The 22962-nt window shown below is 48.8% G+C and overlaps 1 protein-coding gene across 5 annotated transcripts in view; it reads right to left on the bottom strand.

The window, feature by feature from the left end:
* The window catches only part of atp2b4 (ATPase plasma membrane Ca2+ transporting 4), a 53844-nt gene extending 32176 nt beyond the window's left edge, over nt 1–21668 (bottom strand). For 3 of the 5 annotated variants that reach the window (XM_035387798.1, XM_035387802.1, XM_035387800.1), the window contains exons 1-6: nt 20990–21668; nt 9143–9340; nt 7022–7279; nt 5264–5389; nt 4529–4654; nt 1678–1713 (exon numbers count right to left, since the gene is read on the bottom strand). In XM_035387798.1, coding sequence (XP_035243689.1) covers nt 1678–1713; nt 4529–4654; nt 5264–5389; nt 7022–7279; nt 9143–9340; nt 20990–21185 — 940 coding nt within the window. In that variant the 5' untranslated portion in view covers nt 21186–21668. The remainder of the gene's footprint in view (nt 1–1677; nt 1714–4528; nt 4655–5263; nt 5390–7021; nt 7280–9142; nt 9341–20989) is intronic. The other 2 variants (XM_035387799.1, XM_035387801.1) reach the window with 1 other exon arrangement.
* Nucleotides 21669–22962: the final 1294 nt, after the last annotated feature.

Below are 22962 nucleotides of genomic sequence, written 5' to 3' on the forward strand. Positions count from 1 at the left end.
CGGAGAGGAAGGGCGAGTGTGTCACAAAAAAGCGAGAGAGAGAGAAAGAGAGAGGGAGAGAGAAAAAGAAAGAGAGAGAGAGAGAGAGGGAGGAAAAAAAACGTAAACTCGCCAGATGCGGAGTCAAACAGAGACGTGAGGGGAAGGTACAGGACAGCATGGGGTCCCCAGCACACCCTGGAAGGAGGTAACGGTGAAAAGAACGAACGATTCACAGCCCATCCATCTGCAAGGGTGCAACTCTCACAGCGTCCTCTCCCCAGAGCAGCGGTCCTCCCCCTCCCTCCATCTCCCTGTCCTCCTACCCAGCCCCCCCTACCCCCCCCCCTGCCCCGTCCCTCAGTCTCCGGCTAATCGTAGACGGGGACAGCCCGGTCAGGGACCTTCCCCACTCAACTGGAGGTTCGAATTTGGGGTGACTGCCCTGCAGTTACGTTAAGACAAACCGCTCGACGCGTCGGCCATCTTAACCTGCGATCTCGCGCCTTCGCTCGACGGGCCAGAAGACGAGCGTCGTCTCGCGGGCGCAGAGAAACGATCGCGCCGCCGCCGACCAGACAAGGCCCAAAAGATAAAATCAATATGAAAAATAAATAACTGGCAAATGCGAAGCGAGCGTCAATGGTCTCTGCCTGCAGATCTTCGGGAGGACGAACTACGGGAAAGGCTCGTTTCCCTCGTGGAAATGGATGCGGAAGCTGTAGCAGGAAGGAGCACTGAGGGGGAACAGGGCTGCTAGAGCGTCTGGCTGCAGGTGACGCCTCGTCCTGGACTCTGGGAGGGGGGTGGGGGGGGGAGCGGGGGAGGGGGGGGGAGCGGGGGGAGCGGGGGTGGTGGGGTGGGGTTATATGGCGCAGAGGAGCTGGACGTGCCTTGAATATCAGAGAATTCACCGGAAGGTCAATCTGTTTGAGGCGGCAGTGATGGTGGAAATGGCAATGCTTTTCATCCACCGCGAGAAAATAAAATAAAATAATAATAGATAAATAAATAATGTCAAGCAAAACCTAAATGCCTGCGCCTGTGACCACAAAACAAAAGAGAAAAAAAAATGAAATAAAATGAATAAATAATAAAAACAGTAACACTTCAAACCCTGCGGTTTTATCGATTAATAACTTGGAAGTGCATTTGTATCCTGAGGCATGTCACCTGGTTGTAGCAACAGCAGTAAAACGATGTGATTGGTCAAGGGGAATGGAATCAATAACTCTAACAGGCAGCTCTGGAAAGTTGAGAAGGTTTGTTTTTTTTTTAACCTCCAGAGCAGGTGAGAGTTGCACCCTTTCACAGGTAAAGCTAGGTGAGAACCTCCCAAAGACTCGGCAAGAGAGGAAAGAGACAGCGTGTGTGTGAGCGAGAGAGAGAGGGAGAGAGAAAGGGGGGAAAAGGGAGAGAGAGATGGATACAGAGATGGAGAGAGAGGGAGATGGAAATAGATAGACAGAGAGAGGGGGAGAGGGAGACAGAGATAGAATGTGAGAGGGAGTGAGAGATAGGGAGACAAACAGAAAAGGAGATAGAGAGAAAGGGTGAGAGAAATGGAAAGAGAGAGAGAGAAAGAGAAAGAGTGAAAGAGAGAAAGCGAGAGAGAGGGACTGAAATGGGACTCCGAGACTGTCGCTGAATGGGACGGGGGGGGGGGGGCAGGGGGGAAGGGGGTGGAGGGAGGGTTACCTTTGTTCCGATTCTCTGGGGCTCCTTGTTTTTTACCTGTTCAAACAGAGAAAAAGGGCGGAGCGCTGATCACATGGCTCAAAAAAAAAACAAAAAAAAAAAGAACAAAAAGAAAGAAACAGGAAATAATATCAACGCAAATGAAACAATAAGACGTAAAAAAAGTGGGCGTGGGCTTGAACCTGCCATCACAAAAAGAGAGACCTAGGCCAATGACAGTCTGACACATCACACTCCGCAGCCTATGTGTGACGGGAAACTGCACGGATCGCAAGGGCCTAAAACGTGGATACTCAAACCCGGCACTCAAATCCAAACCCAGCCCGGGTTTTTTTTTTTTTTCTCCCAGATAATTAACTGAGCAATTAGCGCTGCTGATTGGCCAGACGGTATTCGCACCTGACTCCCGGGTAAAGGGAGGGTGGGAAACCAGCAGTTCTCAGCTCTCGAGGGTCATAGCTTCAGTAAACAGGGCTGTGAACTCAAACAACACTTTTCTGAACAGTTTCCTAATAAAAGATTTTGCATAATTTCACCATGAATTGTGCCGGATTCTCGACTGTACTCTTTCTGATGAATGGTCTTATGTTTATTAAAACTGGACATTATAGTCAGTAGAGTTCAATGTTAGCATTTCCATATTCTCTGGATATTTCTGTACAGCCAACTGGCACTTTCAGACAGAAGCCTCTAAACTGCCCGGCATATTAGCCTAGCACGTTTTTTTAGTACGTTCGTAAAAATAGCCAATGAAAATTTTTAGTAATTTAAAATTATTACATGATTATACGTTTGTAGGTACTAATACAGAAAAAAAAACTGCGTTTGAATGTTCTTTATGTGGTATCATTTTGGCTTCTGTGCAGTTCTTCTTAGAAGGCTTCGCTTTGCTCGGTCCGTCTTGATTGGCTGCCAACCAGAGACGGGCAGCGCTTGGCCAATCGAGCGGTGTAAGACTCGTGGCTGAGGGCACAGAGACGGCTACAGGCACTCGCTCGTGCTCAGTCGGCGTGGAGTGGGGAGTCAGTTTCAGCACGGGCTGTCAGCTCAGCTGGGGGTACTGTGGAGGTGTTGATGGCCACCCTGCTCTTCAGTAGCACACACACACACATGCACACACATACACAATCATGCTCACACACAAGCACGCACGCACACACACGCACACACATTCACACACACACGCACACGCACACACACTCACACCTACTCACACACGCACACACACACTCTCTCACACACACAGAATGATGAACCTAAGCAGTGAAAGGCTGTGATGCATCTGAGATTTCTCCTGATCTGTCAACCTCATCTGTTCCAAGGAAGCACGTTTCCAAAATGGAAAAGAAATAAAATACATAAATGGGGTTTGGAATGTGAATGTGTAAACCTGACAAAGCCAGTTATAAATAAAGACTGAAATGTGGCCAGGAGTATACGAGAATCACAATGCACTATGTTTACAAAAAATGTTGCATGAAGTCATGACTCAAAATTATTTCTGAGAAGTGGCAGCTACTAGAACTAACAGTAGCTTTTTAATTAAATTACTCGGTCTTTCTCTTCAGGAAGAAAGCGAGTAAATGTTGAAGAAACTGCAGTGCAAACGCAGAGTTGAACAGCAGTGTGTGGAACAAAGGACGTAGCATAACTCTCCAGCTGCTTTCATTGTCCACTGACATCTATCTAATGCACCCGTGGTATACTGCTTCATCAGAACAAACCAGGTACTTTTTAAATTAAACGTGCTGTCAAAATACTGCCAATATGGCACAAAATCCCTCGTCTTCCATCACTGAGACCTGGCGAAACTGGTTTGCCATCCCCTCAGCCAAATACAATGCAAATTGCCCATGGTGCACTGCACTTCTCATTGTAGTGAAGGACAACTTTACATCAACAGAACAACAGTCGCATTCTCTTCTACCTCATCCATAAACCTAGAATCCATGAAGCTGGAATTGTATCGCTGCACATTTCAGGCGAAGTACCCCCGATTGCATTTAATGATGGCAATAAACAGATTAGCGAGAGAGAGAGAGAGAGTGGGAGGGAGAGAAAGAGAGAGAGAGGGGAGGGAGAGAAAGAGAGAGAGGGAGATAGAGCGAGAGAGAGAGAGAGAGAGCGAGAAGAAAAACAAGGACAATTCGGATCATGTGACTGAGTGCACCATGTCATTCATTTAAATTCCAATCCGTCGTTAATAAAATTAAACATGTCAAAAATACCAGAGAAATAAGAAGGAATGTGCATGTAGAATGCCTTTATGGTGACATTCCTGCCATTTTATGGCAAGTGAATATATATAGATATATATAAAAAACTGAAGAACACATCTGCTTCTATACGATTCCATGGACAAACATTTGATGACAATGAACAGCATGTACTGTGTTGTCATTATTATTATTATTATTATTATTTCCATAATCACACATCCGTATTACCAATGCCAACACTGACAACACACTGAATTTGACTGACTCCTGCAACCACGTCTATCAGAAAGAGGAGCGATGGGCGATACAAGAAGAAGCAGTGGTTTTACTATCAATACTTCATCATGGAAACGCATAGTGTAAGGGACACGTGGGTCTTCACGAGCTGGGTTCTTTGCTTGTCGGAGGCGAATGGCCCCAGCTAACGCACGAGAGCTACCAGGGACAGCTGGGAGATGAGCTGGCACAGGAGGGGGTTCTGGGACGCTCGTACAGAGGCCTCGCCTCCCACCTCTCCCAAAAAAACTATGGGCAAACGGGCCAATCCCAGACGGGGGCGGAGAAACAGGAAGTGAAGGTCGGGGGGCAAAAGGGGTAAATGGCCGCACTGCGGTCCCAGACAAACCTCTCACCTTTTTTCACCTTCTTCTCCTCCTCCTCGCCGCCGGCGCCTAGCAAGGTGAAGATGATTCCCGTTTGAGAGTTGAGGCCGACCGCGGAGACCAACATCCTTCCGGAACCTTCCATCACGTGGGTACCTGCGAGCCAGGAGAGACGAGAACGCGCGTCGTGTCAACAGACGGGCACTGTGTGCCCTCAGAGAGAGGTAAGCAACGTTACCTTTCCGGGTCAGGGACTAGAAATCTAGAAATGATTTGTGCAGACGGGAAAAAAATATACAAGAAAGCCACCCCCATACCCGCACACATACACATCCCACCTCTAGGAGCCCCCTGGACCAGCTAGTTCCCCGGAAAAGCTTTCCCTGTTAGACCTGCTTAGCCCCGCCCCTTCCACTGTTGTACCATCTTAGCTCCAGCCCTTTCCCTGTTATAGCCCCTTAGCCCCACCCCTTTCACTGTGTTTCCCCTTAGCTCCACCCCATTCCTTGTTATACCCCATTAGCCCCACCCCTTTCCCTGTTATACCCCCTTAGCCCCACCCCTTTCCCTGTTATAGCCCCTTAGCCCCACCCCTTTCCCTGTCATATCCCCTTAGCTCCACCCTTTCCCCTGTCATACCCCCATAGCCCCACCCCTGTCCATGTTATAGCCCCCATAGCTCCGCCCCTGCGACCAATCACAAGGCACGGCATGTCTGAAAGGCGCCCCGGATCCGCTCACTAGCGTCCAATCGGCGGTTCTCACCGGACAGCAGCATGGGGTCCTTCTCCAGGGACTTCTTGACGTGGTCCGACTCCCCCGTCAGCGAGCTCTCGTCGATCTTCAGGTCGTTGCCCTGGATCAGGATGCCGTCGGTGGGCAGCAGGTCACCTGGAGGAGTCGGGCGGCGGGAAGAGCGCTCAGCTCGGCTGCGCCCAGACGCAACAGGCCAATCTCACCCCTCCCACCCCCACCCCCTCCCCACCACCACCTCCATCCCCCCACCCCCCACCCCCCCGCTCCGCGCTCCTCCGCAAAAAAATCCACCCACGCCGAACTGTGATAAACAAGGCCGCCGCGCTGACTCACGCAGCCCCTCGAAATATTAGTCATGGGAGCACCTTTCCTTTCCAGCTATGGAGCAGACGGACCCGCGCGAGCGAGCCAGCCCAGCGCAAGGTGATTCTGCAGGGGGGGGGGAGAACGCGATTTACGGACTCCGCCGCGCTCCGACAAATGTTCCGAGGCAGCGTTCGGCAACAGCAGACAGGGTAATGTTCATTTACAACCTCATATAAAAAAAAACAGCAATGGCTGCCGTACTCCGACTGGCAAGAGCTCCTGTTATTTTTCCGGTTTTTTTTGGTTTTTTTCAGAACGGGATGGAGAAGACAAAATAGCAGAGGTTCAGATATTTGCACATTCGCCGTTTGAAGAACACACAGGGATGCGCTGCGAACAGCTAACCGCGACGAGCTGACGTTACGCTGACTTTTGTCACAATACCAGCCTTACAAGCAGATTATTAATGTGACAAACATTCCACTGCATTTAACATGGAGGAGCTATTTACAGAAGAAAAACTTTCTTCATGGGGTTATAATGAACAGCTATGTGTAGACTAAGGTTTCAAGCAAAGATTAAATGAGCTTCCTTGTGTGGTAAATTTAATAATCTTTATTGCAAAGAAAAAAAAAAACATAATTTAGTGAATAAAAATCTTGAAATATTGCTTTCCTTTCCAGTTATGAATCTCAAAAAATATGACTTCAATACAGCTGGCTTGAATTTAAACTGCAAATTAATATTTCTGTTTGAATGATTTCATTGCGGATGGAAAATATTACCGCATATAAAATTCATTAGCAATGAAATGTATATTTAATGTCGACAAAAAAAATCATAATTTGTTGATTTTTGATATGCTTATAAATCAAAGCTTATTTAAATATTGAAATACTATGTTACGAGCCTTTTGTCGAAATGCATAATTATGAGATCATATGTCCCCATGCTAACCGGAGACTGCATAAAAGAGGTTGTGCCGTATAAAAAGATAACGGGTTTCAATTTGCAAATGCATGCCACAAGCTTATCAAACATTACATTACATTACATTACAGGCATTTAGCAGACGCTCTTATCCAGAGCGACTCACAAAAACGTTTTACATAGCATTTTACATTGTATCCATTTATACAGCTGGATATATACTGAAGCAATGCCGGTTAAGTACCTTTGCTCAAGGGTACAACGGCAGTGTCCTATCCAGGAATCGAACCTATGACCTTTCGGTTACAAGCCTAGTTCCTTACCCACTGTGCTACACTGCCGAAGCGCTCCAGCCTGCGCTAGCTCGGTTTTTTTAGGGCAGCAGTGTAGCACAGTGGGGAAGGAACTGGGCTTGTAACCGAAAGGTCATAGGTTCGATTCCTGGATAGGAAAAAAACCGAAGCGCTCGCGCAAGCGGTAGCTCGTTTTTTTTTTTAACCCGACCCCTTGCACGCGGCGCCGCGGTCTCACCGTATTTGATCTGGGCGATGTCCCCCACCACGATCTCGGCCACGGGGATCTGGATGACCTGGCCCTTGCGGATGACGGTGAACTTCTGCTCCTGCTCGATGCGGCTCTGCAGCCCGCGGAACTGCTTCTCCTTGCTCCAGTCGTTGAAGGCCGTCACCAGCACCACGATGATCACGGAGAAGAGGATGGCGGCGCCCTCGATCCAGCCGGCCTGGGCCTCGCCTTCGTCCTCCGCGCCGGCCGCAGCCTGACCACACACTGCGAGGACAAGAAAATTAACCGCTGCACTGAACTGCTATACGGCCGCTATACTCAACCGCTATACTCAACCGCTATACGGCCGCTATACTCAACAGCTGTACTCAACCGCTATACGGCCGCTATACTCAACCGATATACAGCCGCTATACTCAAATGCTGTACTCAACCGCTATATGACCGCTATACTCAACAGCTGTACTCAACCACTATACTCAACAGCTGTACTCAACTGCTATACTCAACCGATAAACGGCCGCTATACTCAAATGCTATACTCAACCGCTATACGGCCGCTATACTCAACCGCTATACTCAACCGCTATATGACCGCTATACTCAACCGCTATACTCAACCGCTATATGACCGCTATACTCAACCGCTGCACTCAACTGTATATGACCGCTATATGACCGCTATACTCAACCGCTACATGACCGCTATACTCAAAAGCTGCACTCAACCGCTATACTGAACCGCTGCACTCAACTGCTATACGGCCGCTATGCTCAACCGCTATACTCAAACGCTATACTCAACCGCTATATGACCGCTATACTCAACCACTATACGACTGCTATATGACTAAGGACAGCCAGCCCGTAAAACATTAACGCTGTACTCACCGACTATATGACCGTTATATGACTGTAAGGACAGTCAGCCCATCAACATTAACTACGCCACTCATCCACTATACCAGTGGGTCCCACACCTGTTCACAGGGACCCGCAGCCAGATCCAGGTACAGTACATGATGTGTTCCATTTCAAACACACCTGGTCCAACTAATCAAGAGCTTCATTCGTTGTGTCAGGTGTGCTGGAGACGGAACACATCAAACACCTGGAACTGCCTGGGGGTCCCCAAGGACAGGTGAGGGAAATGTGGCATTATCATATAAGTCTATTCTTCTTTGCCAAAGAAACGTCATCATACGTATATAGATATACACGTAGGCACAGTTTACAAATGTGTTATCTTTGCTCTCACGAAACAGCGTAGCAGCGAGGCATGGCCATGAGCGAACAATGTGAAAACGCTTGAAAGGAGAGCTCATGACTCAAAATAACCAGAAAGAAAAAAAAAAGTTTTGTTTTTTTTCGATATATTGTAAGGCTACAACACTGTTCAAGCACGCAAACCTTGACTTGAGTTCACATCGATAAAGGAAGAATTTATATTTCTGTTCTCTTTTTGTTGACAGGTGGAAAAATCCAGGTTCAGAAAGTAAAAGTCCTCCCCGGTATATATGTTCCAATCACCTGGATTTGCTAATTAGCACAATTCTTCAGCCAGGAGGTGGAACTAACCCAGCGGTTCACAACCCTGTTCCTGGAGATCTACCCTCCTGTAGGTTTTCATTTCAACCCTCAACAAGATCTCTAGCTGCTGAATGATGTGTGCTTTGTTAGGGCTGGAGTGAAAACCTACAGGATGGTAGATCCTAGCTGTTGAATGAGGTGTGCTTTGTTAGGGCTGGAGTGAAAACCTACAGGATGGTAGATCTCTAGCTGTTGAATGAGGTGTGCTTTGTTAGGGCTGGAGTGAAAACCTACAGGATGGTAGATCTCTAGCTGTTGAATGAGGTGCGCTTTGTTAGGGTTGGAGTGAAAACCTACAGGACGGTAGATCTCTAGCTGTTGAATGAGGTGTGCTTTGATAGGGGTTGGAGTGAAAACCTACAGGATGGTAGATCTCTTGCTGTTGAATGAGGTGTGCTTTGATAGGGTTGGAGTGAAAACCTACAGGAAAGTAGATCTCCAGGGTTGGTTACCACTGAACCAACCAGTGAAATCAGCTGGCCGAGTTCATGGTGACCCCTGGATTTTCCCCCTCAGGCAGCAGACGGAGGCACTTACTCTGGCTGTCGCCCCCTGGTGGGTGATAAAAGGAAAGCCCCAGGGAGATGATGGCAGCCACTTCCAGGATGATGAGGGTGACGTCTTGAAGGGCCTCCCATACTAGCTGCAGGAAGGTCTTGGCCTTCTTGGGCGGGATGAAGTTCTTCCCGAACGCACCGTGACGCTTCTCCAAGTCCACTGGGTTGCCAGAGAGTCCTGGGAGGGAAAGAGAGAGAGAGAGTTAGGATGCGCAAACGATCCTAAAAAATATGGCTAAATATGTGCTCTCAAGAGCAGGCACTCCAGCAAACTCTCAACACTCGACTCCTTTGTTCGAAGTGCTGCATACTCTAAAGACTCCAAATGCAGAGTTATCCGGCAAACCCTTTGGTGTTTACACAAATATCAAATGGCACAATTCCAGCAGTATACAATTCACTCAAATTATCAACCCAAAGATGCCAAGATAACACTGCAGTTACATACGTAAAGCAGAAGCACCAGTAGAAAAGGACCTGGACTGAAGATAGACCTTACGAGTAAACACCATCTCAAACGCTCACAGACACGTGCAGATATCCACGCACTGCACACGGCCTAATATCTCAGCCTCGGCAAAAAATAAAAAATGTTTCTTGCTTCATGAGTTTGCAGCTTTCCACTTTTACAAATTGCACCATTTATTTCTCCTGATGCAGTACATGCCCTTCGTTGGAAATGTAATATTTTTTCTTAAATAAGAATATTAACAGGAGGAGTTAGTGTCTGTGTATGTGTGTGTGTGTTTGCGTGTGCGTGCGTGCATGCATATGCGCACGCGTGTGTGTGCAAGCATGTGTGTGTGTGTGCGTGTGCATGCGTGTGCGTGTGTGTGTGTGTGCACGTGTGTGTGCGTGTGTGTCTTTGGACTTGGACTGCAAAGCAAAACGTGGTCAGAAGTGCGACTTTCTTGCGTTTCCCAGTGTCGCTGAGGTCTTACCTCGCAGCGAGACGCAGGAAGGTGAGGAGAAATTACAGCCCCACTGCGGGGACAGAGCCGCTGAACAGGACAGAGGCTGCAGGCAGTCTGCTCCTCCAGGTCTCTCTCTTTAAACGCAGCCTTTCCAGCCATTTCCAATTCCGCAGGCCTGCTTTTCTGTTCCGCCCGAGTCTTAGAGACCGCCACGGTCCGTCAGACAGCCCGTCTCCGTCCCTCTCAGCAGGTGAGCGGGGGGAGTGGGGGTTTGGGGGGGGGGGGTTTGGGAGGAGGGGGGCGGTCAGACGCGACGCTCAATCCATATTCACAAGGCCGCGCTCGGCGAGCCGCGAGACCGTTTTATGGGAGCGCGGTCGTAGACAGCACGGAGATGAATAAAACAGAGAGGGGGTTGCCGGGGGAATACAAATCCAGAGGCCTTTCAGTCTGCTCCAGCCGAGAACGTGACCGGAAAAACACCACCTCCACAGACAGCCGAGGTTGCCAGCGCGGCTCAAATTCCCCCCTGGTAGCAGGAGGTTCAAATAAAAAAAAAACACAACCTCCACAGACAGTTTAGGTTGCCAGCGTAGCTCAAATTCCCCCTGGGGTAGCAGGAGGTTCAAATAAAAAAATACAACCTCCACAAACGGCAGGGGTTGCCAGCGTGGCTCAAATTCCCTCCACCCCCGGAAGCAGGAGGTTCAAATAAAAAAAAGTGGGAATATCTGCAGCTCCTTTTCTCTAACCTCGTTCTCAGATGCTGGTGATAAATCTCTTCCTAACTCCTCAACAACTGAGTCATGTAAATGGATTATATGGAAAAAGATAGGGGTAAAATATTAAATATTATATTTCTTGATAACACAGGCGCTGATAACATGTTCTTGTCAGTGCCACACACAACAGTCTCTAATGCACTGATATCCTTGGTTAATGTCCAGCCGGTATGAAACCTAGACTGAAATAACGCTTGCACCACTCTTCCTAGAGTTACATAAGTGAGAATCCTATCAGGAATTCTTTACGTTTCAAACTCTAGATTCTCACATTTAAAAAAACGTACATTTTAGACATTTAGCAGACGCTATTACCTAAAGCAAATCGCGCAGATTACATCTTTCCCATACAATCCTACAGTGCAATACAGCTGAATATTTCGCAGAAGAAATTCAGGTCCTTTCCACCCAAGGGGTACAACGGCAGCGTTCGGCTTGCGCATTGCAACTACAGCCTCAGGGTCATAACTACAAGCTCAGTTTCAGACCCACGTCCCAAACCGTTACGCCACAGAAAAACGCTAAACCTGCGTTTTGTTTTTTGTTTTTTAGTGTTCCCCTGAACCTGTGCGTTTACCCAGAGATTCACGGTTTTCGTAAAATCACTTTAAAAAAAACACTGGGGAGCTACTGAGATGCTGGAAGGATTGTTTTGTGTGATTTTTTGGCCTTTCCTCAATCTGCATCATTATCCATGTGGGGAAGAGAAAGCTCTCAAAATCAAAGAGCGTCCAGCGGTGCAGAAAATGGCCGCCCACAGTATATTCAATAAAAAAAAGCGTTCATATTGGCGGCTAAAGTGACATCTAATCAGCAGGCCCGATCGAGGACTTGGGGAGGGGAGGGGGGGGTGACTTATAAGGGCTTACAATGGGGGGATTTACTACTTGCTCAGGGGTGAACCCCTTGAGTACCTGGCAACCCTGCTGATATCACCGGCGAGCACAGCAGGAAGGCATTTCAACTTTTCCTCCTTACGCTGGGGCGAAACTGGGTCAGGTTTGTGCAGATTATTCTCCCAGTGTAAACAGCCTTCAGTGTTGATCACTCTGACTTCATCAGCAGAGCCACAGATGGCACTTAATCGGGAAAATGAGCCGGGCCAATTCTCAGCTTCTACAAAACCCAAAATCTCTCTCTATCTCCCTCTCTCCTTCTCCCCTTCTCTCTCTCCGTCTCCCTATCTCCCTTTCTCTCTCTCTCTTTCTCTTCCTCTCTATCTTCTCTTTCATCTTCCTCCTCTCCCTTTCTCTCCTTCCCTCTCCTTCTCTCTCCCTCTTTCTCCTTCTCTCTCCCTCGCTTTCTGTCTCTCCCCCTAACTCCCCCTCCGTCTTTCTCTCTCTTCATCTCTCCCTCTCTCTCATTTTCTCTCCCTTGCTCTCTGTCTCTCCCCTTCACTCCCCCTCCCTCCTTCTCTCTCTCCTTCTCTCTCCCTCTCTCTCCCGTGAGGTAAGATTAAAGAGGCGTAAGCAGCAGATATGAAATCCGGCTAACTCCGATCGCGGTCGCCGGTCAGCCAAACGCATTCTGAAGCCCGAAATCCTCCTCCCGCAGGCCCCTCCGAAATCTCGGGCGGGACCCCCTGAGCCCCTGCCTCGCACCCCGTTAACGAGCGGGACGGGCGCAGTCAGGACCCATTTCGCGGGTTCCCTTCGCCCCTTCGTTCTTTCCGTGTACCGCCCGGTCCCTCTTTAATGGAGCAGAGCTGTGTCTCCAGCCCCGCAGCCCGAGTGATTTGTATGGCGCGGACACTTTTACGAGATTGTGAATTAAGCCAAGAGGATCGCCCCCCTCTCCCCCAGCTGAACCAGGACAGCTGAAGAACAAAACAAAAAAACGAAACAGCCCTTTCATCACAACAGCCTGGCTTCTCTCCAGCTCTCCGGTCCATCCCTTCTTTATTTTATTTTATTTCATCTTTACAACAAAGTCTTTTTTTTCCTGTTTTTTTTTTGTCAGGAGAAAATGATTCAAGCTACGGGCGTCACCGAACGGACGTTTGCGGCCTGTGCTCGAACCCGGCCCACACACACCACCCCTCACCTGGCCTGCTGTGGGACTCTGAGTGGGATCGCAAAGCCCGTCTGTCTGACGCATCGGTGCAGGAATGAAGGGAGGAGGAGGAGGAGGAGGAGGAGGAGGAGGAGGCCGCCGCCTACACGCGTGTGTGAAACCAGCCGCTGCTGTTAGCAGTACGGGGAGGGAGGGAGGAAGGAAGCAGGGGCAGGAACACGGAATGCTCCGGAACACTCCGGAATGCTCCGGAAGGCTCCGCCGTCGAACCCCAGGGTGCAGGGGTTAATCCCCTCCAAACGCCCTCGCGGCCCGGCTGCGAAAGCGGGATAACCTTAATCTGCTCCAATCCCATTCGACAAGCCGGTCTTAGTTAATTGCCATATAAAAAGCAAAGACCCCCCCCACTCCCAACCATCCACCCCCCAACCGCTACCCCCCCCCCCTCCACCCTCTCTACCCAGCATACAGTCCCGACTACACGCACAATTTTTTTTTGTGTCCAAAAAAAGAACGAACTAATGAAGAAGCGGAGGAGCAGACAGACTGCGGAATGCACCCGTGTGTTTTCGCTGTGTTTTCGTGCTTCGATCTGGCGGAGCTCACGCGGACCCCAAGGGAGCCCGGAGGATCACAGCCATCTTTGGCACACGCCATCTCGCCAGGGGGTGGGGTGGGGGTGGGGGGTGTGGGGGGGGGGGGGGGTGGGGGGGAGCGGGATGCAGACGGCTGCGGGGCGGCGGGCGGTGCATCAAGGTGACCGCGGACGGCGGCTTTGTTGTGACGGTGCGGAGCGGAGAGAGCGCGCTCAGACATCATTAATAACCACCCTGCAGTCGGGGGGGCGGGGGGAGCTGGGAAAGGGGCCAAATCCAGCGGGGGAAACTTCAACACGGCTCTCCCTGCGACGATGCAAATGGCAATGCAAAAAAAACACAAAAAAAACAACAAAAAAAAAAACAGGCTCAAACCCACACTCTGCACTTCCCTACTTCCCCTCGCTGTTTAACATTTAGATTCGTTTAAAAGGAGAAACATATAATCAGTCAGGGATAGGACTGCAGATCGCAGGGATCGGCGTCTCGGTAATCGTCTGCCCGGCCTGGTGCAACAAAGCTGTTGTTGTGTGGGGCGCACGGGCGGCACAAAGCAAACGCAAACTGGCACCGCCTTAAAATTAAAAAAAAATTTAAAAAAACGCCCAAGAAAAGCTCAAATCAAATACAGAGGATTCCACCTTAAAAGGGACACACCCATCCAACTGGAGGAGTCAGCCTTCCCATCATGCTCTCTTCCCCCCCCCCCTCCCTTTTCTCGTCCAGAGCAACACAGAACAGAGGTCTCGTGGTTCCAGAGCACATGGGCGGCACAAGAGCGGGAGGCCCCTGGACAGCCGCCAAGTCCGTAATTCCTCCCAGTCAGGCCACGGACCCGCCCCTCGAAATTAACCCCCCCCCCCACGCCTGCACGCCCCCCCCACCCCCCCACCCCCCCCCGCCTCCCGTTCGCACACCACGCTCTGAAAGAAAGACTCCACCTTTCAACCTCCCCACGGCTGCTGGAAAATGGAGCTGCCACAGCAGCAGGCTCATTTCACAGTTCTGCTCAGTCCTCACATTAAACCCTGACTTACTCTGAGCTTTTCTTTTTATTAGAAATGTATTTTCATTTGTTACTGGCTTCAGTCTTTAACAGCCATCTCTTATGTATTTTAAGCGGCATAACAACGAGTGAAAGAATTCGGGATTTTAATAAGAGATATTGTTTGAAGACTGGAACCTCGGCAGTGCCAAGCTGAATGCTGACTAATCCTAACTACAGTATGTTTACAAACGGATCTGAATTGAATCAGGAATGGCATTCATGGGAACAGTCTCTCATCTGGAGAGTAAATGCTAAGTGCTAACTAATCATAGGTTTAGCTTATGAACAGGCTAGACAGTGAATTATGTACTCAACCAACAACAACATTACAGTCAAGCTTTCGTTGAATAAACACCAGCAGCTGTCAACGCAGAGCTGAATTGTGCTTTATTTCCTGCATTGTCCGGGGTTAAGTGACAGAGCGGCTCGCTCAACGCGAGCTCATTCCACACAAGTCAACCACCTAAAAAGACCACGCCCGCTCGGAACAGGGGACAAAGCCCCATAAAGTATTTTATATCAGGAACACGGCCTAACCTAACCCTAACCCACACCTGTAACGTTCCAGGCATCTCACTGATAAAGCTGACTAATAAATATCTCACGAATAAAATTTTCCATTAATAAAGCAGCACTTGAGCATGTCGATGCCAGAGAAATGTGCTGATCTGCAGGGATGGCCCTGAGTTGGCGCCACTTTGTCAACGAGCCTATGACATCTCAGTGAGACTGACTGTGATAAGGCCCCCCCCCCCCCCCCCCCCCGACCCCTCATCCAGGACTCAGGGAACGAAGTAAGACCATGACGGCTTTTAAAATGAAAATACGCACAGGCGTGCACTTTGGCAGAGCTCTGCAGTGTCGTTTGCGGTGAGTGTGTTTTATCGATGGGGTAAATCAGGACCGGCACAAACGGTCCTCTAAAACGCAGGATTAACGTAACATCTAAAACGTCGGCTCAAGAAATCCTGATTTACCAGAGCAGTGCAAATTCAAATACCTACAGTAGTGCAATCTGTTACTCAGCTCCACATACAGTCACATGTATCACGTGGATGGCTAATCAGATGCTAAAGAGTTTGTTAACAAGCGCGGAAGAGGAAGAGCAGGAAGCCTAGCGATGAAATACAACGCTGATTATTCGTTCTCCTTTCGTTTAGTTTTTTAAGACCGATCTGGGGAGAGGCGCAGCAGATCCCTGCACGTAAAGACCGAAGCAATACATCAGACACACGCCTCGCCATTTTACCCATGTCTACTGTAAAGCCTCCATCGCATAATTAAAGATAAATATAATAAGCTCTGCTTTTGATCGGACCTGGCGATCAAAAAGCCTCCTTTACATCAGCCAGCGTCTACCACACGCGTACCAAGCCACTTCATGTACAAAGCAGCTGTGTAAGCCATCAGTTAGTAACAAATGAAATATCTTTGCTTAATTAAAATAATGCTAATTTTCAATTAATTATATATTTTTTTAAAAACAGACGCAATCAAGAATCTCGCGCGCGGTGGCATCAATTAAAATGTCACACCTCGCGGTTTAATTATACATCAGAGGTCTTTCCCGCGCGAATCGCTGAACTTCAAATCGCGGTCGCGGGCAAAGTGCTACACATTAAAATATCCGAGTTAACAAAAACGGCACCATTTAACCCCTGACGAAAAAATATAATCCCCCCCGTATACAGTCTGTCACTCACAAAAGCTCCTGCGCTTTCAAATGAAAAATGACAAACGTAGAAGCTAGACTTTTATTTTTTGTGTGTCTTACTGCAGGGAGATTATGTTAATCTAGCTCATATACATGTTGGGTAATGGAAACCTGTCTAGCATCCTCATGGCCATATTAAGTGGTGTTATATGGTGGAGATTTCACAATGATGTCTTCGCCTGGGGCAGGAGGGCAGCCTTCAGCAGTATCCCTCTGAGAGGATGCAAGCACCTCAAAGTGAAAAACGCACTGTGAATGATTAAATTATCATTCTTTCTTCTATTATCTTTTTATCGCTCGTGCTCATGCAGGAAGCTCTGCTTCACGCTCAGTGCTGGGTAAGACACACACACATTCCCCTGCGAGCTGAATTCCTCCCGGTTGGATATAAAAGCTGTTCTGTCCAGCAGGAGCTGCGGAGGTCCTGCAGCCCGGCACCCTGTGACTGGGCCCGGGCCTCAGTGTTGATTTCTGGGTAAAAACTGGGCGCTGTACCCATTTGCCCGTGTTGTGCCCCCCCCCCCCCCCCCCCGTAGTGAAAGGGACCTCAGTGTGCAGCTCTACTGATCGCCCCAGACCAGCTCAGCCCGAATTAGAGCGCCACCACGGCTGAGCTTCTCCGACCGGCGCTAAGAGAGAGTCACAGAGCTTTTTAACCAAAGTGCTGCTGGTCACCTGTCCCATGTCCCCTGTCCCCTGTCCCCTGGCCCCTGGCCCCTGGCCCATGTCCCCTGTCCCCTGTCCCCTGGCCCCTGTCCCCTGGCCCCTGGCCCCTGGCCCCTGGCCCCTGTCCCCTGGCCCCTGGCCCCTGGCCCCTGGCCCCTGGCCCCTGTCCCCTGTCCCCTGTCCCATGTCCCCTGGCCCCTGGCCCCTGGCCCCTGTCCCCTGTCCCCTGGCCCCTGTCCTCTGTCCCCTGGCCCCTGGCCCCTGTCCCCTGTCCCCTGGCCCCTGTCCCCTGTCCCCTGTCCCCTGTTCCCTGTCCCCTGGCCCCTGGCCCCTGTCCCGTGATGTAAACCAGAAACCAACCGCCCTTTATGTCCAACTTTAAAAGGGATTCCCCATAATTAGGCCGCGGAAGAAGAACACCAGGCCGTTTCCGAAGTGCTGCCGGTCCCCTGTCCCCTGTCCCGTGTACCGTGTGTGTCCCGTCCCGTGTGCCGTGTCCTCTGGTGTAAACCAGAGACCAACCGCCCTTTACGTCCATCTTTAAAAGGGATTCCCCCGTGATCACGCGGCGAATGCACGCTGAGGCGGGGGAGAGAAGAGCGCCAGGCCGTCTGAGTGTCTCCCAGCTCGCTGTTCTCTCCCAGCCAGGGAGCTTAGCGTGGAACGAGCAGAGAGTTTGACCTCCCCCCCTGCCCCCCCACTCCCCCCCATAGCCCCCCCGCCCCCCCCCCCCCCCCCCGCCCCGAGCTGTCGACGTGGTCACACACTTCCTCACACTCCACACGCTCTGTCAGCGGTGCATCCGTCTCCCCGTCTGACATGTTGACCCCCCAGGGGTGAGCGGTCACTGTGCTTTTCACGTGGTTGCCACGGATCCACAGCTCCCGCTGTGAGCGGGTGTTGCATTATCCACATCCCACCCCCCCCCCCACAATCCCCCACCACCCCCCCTCTCCCCTGCCCCCAGTTTCCACATCAGTTAAATCACTACATCGCTAGTCACAGGATTTCTTTTTGGAGGCTGTGTCAGTGAATGTGCATCAGTCTTTTGGATTAGGGAGCAGGAGATGAGTGCGTTTTAAAAATGAACTTAAAAATGAACACTGATTGAGACACACTGGGCTGTAATGTTATCAGTAAGGAACACTTTTCAGCAACCTTCGCTGTCCTGATACATGTTACAAACTGCCTAGGTACAGACGAGGGCTTACCTTTCTCCTGACTGGGTATGGGCGTGGGTGTGTTTGTGTGTGTGTGTGTGTGTGTGTGTGTGTGGGTGTGTTTGTGTGCGTGAGTGTGAATGTGTGTGCGTGTGTTTGTGTGGGTGTGCATCATGCGGGGAGAACAAATCTACTCATTAAGACCTCATTTATAGAAGTCGTTTCCATGATTAATTTGGGATTAAACCAAAAACCCCAGAACCAGAGGGCACAAACTCTAAAGCATCCTCAGGAAGCGCACTACGCTGGAGGGGAGCAGTGATTCGTGGAAATGACTGCAGGCAAGCAGAACTGCCTCAGGGTAAATCAAGAAGAGGAAGACACACACACAAAAAAAAAAGCTTAATGAACATATTTTCCCAATCTGACTGGGACGGGATCTGGATCTGCTTCACCAGGCAATAATGGGAGTTAATCGTGACAGGAATGAGAGAGGAGACTACCCAATCCATTCCGACAGTAATGTGTATCGAAGATGATTCCTACCAACAAAAACAGCGAGGGAATCCAATATGGATATTCATTTATTATTCGCTGAACATGGTGCTAAACCGATTCTCGAATACAAAACAGCTTATTTGTTGGGGTATAGGGACTGTGAGACGTCAGATTTGAGTCCCATTAGTATACAGAAAGGAAAAAAAAAAGTGTTTTCCTGAAAACGAACAAGCTTTTCTCCATTATTTAGTTCGAGCACCTGTGACGAGGGTTCCTTAATCTCACTTCAATATTGCTTTTTTTTTTCCCCCCCCCACCCACTCCCCGCATCTCGGCCCAAAAGGGAAAACATAATTACGCTTCCTTCATTAAAATGAGTAATTTCGCGAGTGTGGGGGGGACATGTGTGCCGCTGTCTCGTGGTTATGAATGGAACTGGGTAACGATCTATGAAGTAATTAGGGAATGGCGGGGAACAACATTCCGGTGCCGGAACGAACTGGAAGGGGCCCATATGTTAAGCTGGCCCACCGCAGAGATTGGGGAAAAGACAGCGGCGGCCATTTTACTCCGTACCAAACGTTATACGGTTAACCAATCACAGATCGTTATACGGTTAACCAATCACAGGTTTTTTTAAAAACTATGATGGATTTGTTCATGATAGCTTAATCTTCAAGGGTACATGGAATCCCCACATTTATTTATTACTGAGAAAAAAATCACAATATTGCACATCATATTTTGACCCACATATATGGGATAGGCACAACTGGTGGAATTAAATTCAAATGTCATTGATAACTTTTTTTTTTTTTTTTGCAAAGTCATTGGCTGCATATGGCGAACAGCAATAATCAGTGTTGCAAGATGGCCTTTACATGACTCTATGGTATTTTAAAAAATAATAATGAAAAAAAACGTCCAGACATCAGCTATGCGTAATTAAATAAAACTGATATGAACAGATTTTAAAAATCAAATATTTACAAGACGATGATTCTTACTCGGATACAACGCGTGCCCTTTTGGGAGCCACCAGCAGCAGCAGAGTCCTCTGTTTAACTACTTCAGACTAATCAGCCCGCTGAATGTGACAGTTGGACGCTGTTTATAAAGCCTGAATCAGACAGTATCTCTCAGGAACAGGAACCCTGGAGGCTGCTAAAAGATATGACACCGGGCCCCTTAAAAAAATATACTATCTGATAACATTCCACCCCATCAGTCCGGATATTTTTAGCCCCCGCCCCCCCCCCCAGACTAGTCTCCATGCAGCCAGTGCTCTCCCCTTAACCCCCCCACCCACCCATTTTCTCTCCTCAGCACGCAACATTAGCGACCTCCCTGCTACCGTTGCCCTCCAGGACAAAGAATAATCGCTGTCTCGTTCAAAACCACACTCTCGATACAAGCCTCCCAAGAGCGTCCCTGAAATCGATTTGTCAATCAATTTTTTTTTCCCGAGGAGCTTCGCCTCGGTTTTCACACACAGCGGCAGAAGCAGACCCAGAAGAACGAGGCACGCGTTCAGCACTGGAAAACAGGAAATTAAAATGCTTCAAACCCAACTGATTTCAATCAAGCAAAGCTACCGGCAGCAGGGAATTTCTATATGTGTAACCGCGGCTTCAGTTCAATTCATTCTTTCTTTTCTTTTCTTTTTTTTGGCATTCGATGTAGCGTACCTCATTCTTACGGGCGGGAGACCTTCGAGTAAGAATTACAGTAGAATCAGGAGCCCTGGAGCGCCTGAGATTCTTTGGGTACTTTTATAAAGCGTTACATAAATACAATGCATGATTATAATTATTGCTAATAGGGTACAGAAGTACATATTTCGTCTCATAAAAGCTCCACCGTTCCACCTTCCAGTGTCTCAATATTGAGCAAACTCCTCGGCCCCGAACTTTAAATCCTTTCTCAGCGTTACTTATCATTTAATTACAAATTACATCTACAGCGCGCCTCCCCCCCCCCCCCCCCAAAAAAAGCAGAAGGGCTTAAAGCTTCCCCCCCCAGAGGCTCAGGGGCCGGTCGTTTCAGCATCAGGGAAATTGGCTGCGGCAGCGCGCTCACGCACTCACTCACTCACTCACTCACTCACTCACTCACACACTCGCTCACTCGCTCACTCGCTCACTCGCACACTCGCACACTCGCTCGCTCACTCGCTCACTCGCTCACTCGTTCACGCACTCGCGCACTCGCTCACTCGTTCACTCGTTCACGCACTCGCGCACTCGCTCACTCGCTCACTCGCTCACTCGCACACTCGTTCACTCGTTCACTCACTCACGCACTCCCTCACTCACTCACTCACACACTCACACACTCACACACTCACACACTCACTCACTCACTCACTCACTCACTCACGCACTCACGCACTCACTCACTCACGCGCTCATGCACGCGAGACGCGTCTCCTCTCACCTTCGATGGGCGAGGTCTTCAGGCGGCGGCAGAGGCCCTGCACGTCGCCGTAGTCGTCGCGGATCTTGGCGACGGCCTCCCCGCTCCTCAGCTCCATCAGCTCCCGCAGGTTCATCACCGTGCAGCCGAAGTCCCCCTCGTGGTTGCCCTCGGCGACGGAGTTCCCCGTCGGGTGGTCGGCGGCGTTGTTAGCCATCGTGCTATCGGCTGTTTTACTTTTAATTTTTTTTGTCAGAAAAGTCCCCTTCTTCGCTAACTAACGGATTAAAACGCGCGCTCGTAATTTGTTTGTTTAAAAAATAATAATAATAACAGAACTGAAACACTATTTACTACTAGATACAGCTAGGGAGTCTGTGGGGTCAAGAGTAAGGGTACAGGTATTCTACTTTCAATTCCCTCTCCACGTTGTCTGCCGTCTTAACGATGTAACACCTTCAGTTCAGCCGCTCCCCGACAGGAATTTTGTATTTCAGTTTTTTTGGAGATTATTTATTTATTTGTTTGTTTATCAGGTTATCTCCCCTGCTAGCGGTCTGACGCCAGAGCCCGGGTTAGCCGTGATGGGTTTCCCGAAATGAGAGCCGGACAGCTAGGGGCATGTTACTCCAGTGGCAGGGACTCCCCTTTAGCAATGACCGGCAGTCATTTTCATCGGGCGGCCACCTCCGGATTTAAACTGTAGAAAACAAAAGAGAGAGAGAGAGAGAGAGAGAGAAAGAGAGAGAGAAACATGTTTAAGAAGCATACCGCAACAGCAGGTCAGACTGACCAACCGAGAAAGCACTTTCTCCAGTTCATAGCCTATATGAAAACAGTTTAACTGCTTTGGTCGTTATAAGTAGTTTTGTATCAACTGAGAAAAATATGTCACAACCAATGTAAGGTATTATTTATCACGAACCTGCAACCGAAAAACAGGTCGATGCAGTTTGGGAGGTTTACATAAAGCATTATGAGGATCAAAGACAACAACAAAAAATCTCTTCTCTAGGCTATCTTGATTTCACAAGGTAGTACATCACCAAGCTAAACATCCTGCCTCCCTCACATATACATCCTGTTTTAAAGAAAGGCAGACACTGGGATAATTATAATAACCTATGACATAATTCTAATAACCACTGAGCCAATAGAAGAGAAAAGAAACCATGTGTGGAGAATATAATTTTACAAAATCAGTGGCGGTTAATTTTATACATCAAAGAACACAAAAACAACTCTGACCATATCTCATCAGATTAAACAAAGACATCACGCATCATTGAACAAAGCAGAAGTGCGCAATTTTCTGATAACAGAAAACAGATAATTCCTTGGAAGAAGAAAAAAAAAAAAAAAACTAATCTCACAACAGTTCTTTGCTGATTCAAGATAAAACTATGACCTCCAATAGACCGTCCAAGAAGAAATCCTACACAGGAGCCTTTTTTGCATATGCAGCCACCGTTTTAGGGGTCATGTACTGTATGAATGGGAGTTGGCGTGGGAGTTACAGTTTGAGTGCCTGGGCAGTTCGCTGGCCCAAGAAGTAGCATTTGTGTGAAAACGAGAAGCCACTAGCTTTGCCAGAAAAGTTAATGTGCCAATGTGAGGCTGCGTGCTAGTGGCTCATATGCTAATACAAATCATAGCACTACCTCCACACAAAAAAAAAAAACGGAAAACAAAGCTAAATAAACAAGCTTTCCTTGTTTATTTAGCTTTGTTTTCAAGTAGGCCAACCAATGAAGTATTAATACATTGCTTTATAAAAATACAACATTTCCTACTTTAAAGTTGTGTTTGTATCTATTGCTGACATAAATGTTTCTAATGCATACACTGCAGAATCCACTCTAAAGTGCTGATATGACAACGCACGTCCATTGCGCAACACTTGCATAACATAGGCTATGTGATAGTCGTAAGTAGTCTGTCACATGGTGGAACTAATCAATTTCAATGACATAACTAGACAAAATGATTTCCTG

Source organism: Anguilla anguilla, chromosome 13 (genome assembly GCF_013347855.1).
Source record: "Anguilla anguilla isolate fAngAng1 chromosome 13, fAngAng1.pri, whole genome shotgun sequence".
Lineage (NCBI taxonomy): Eukaryota > Metazoa > Chordata > Actinopteri > Anguilliformes > Anguillidae > Anguilla > Anguilla anguilla.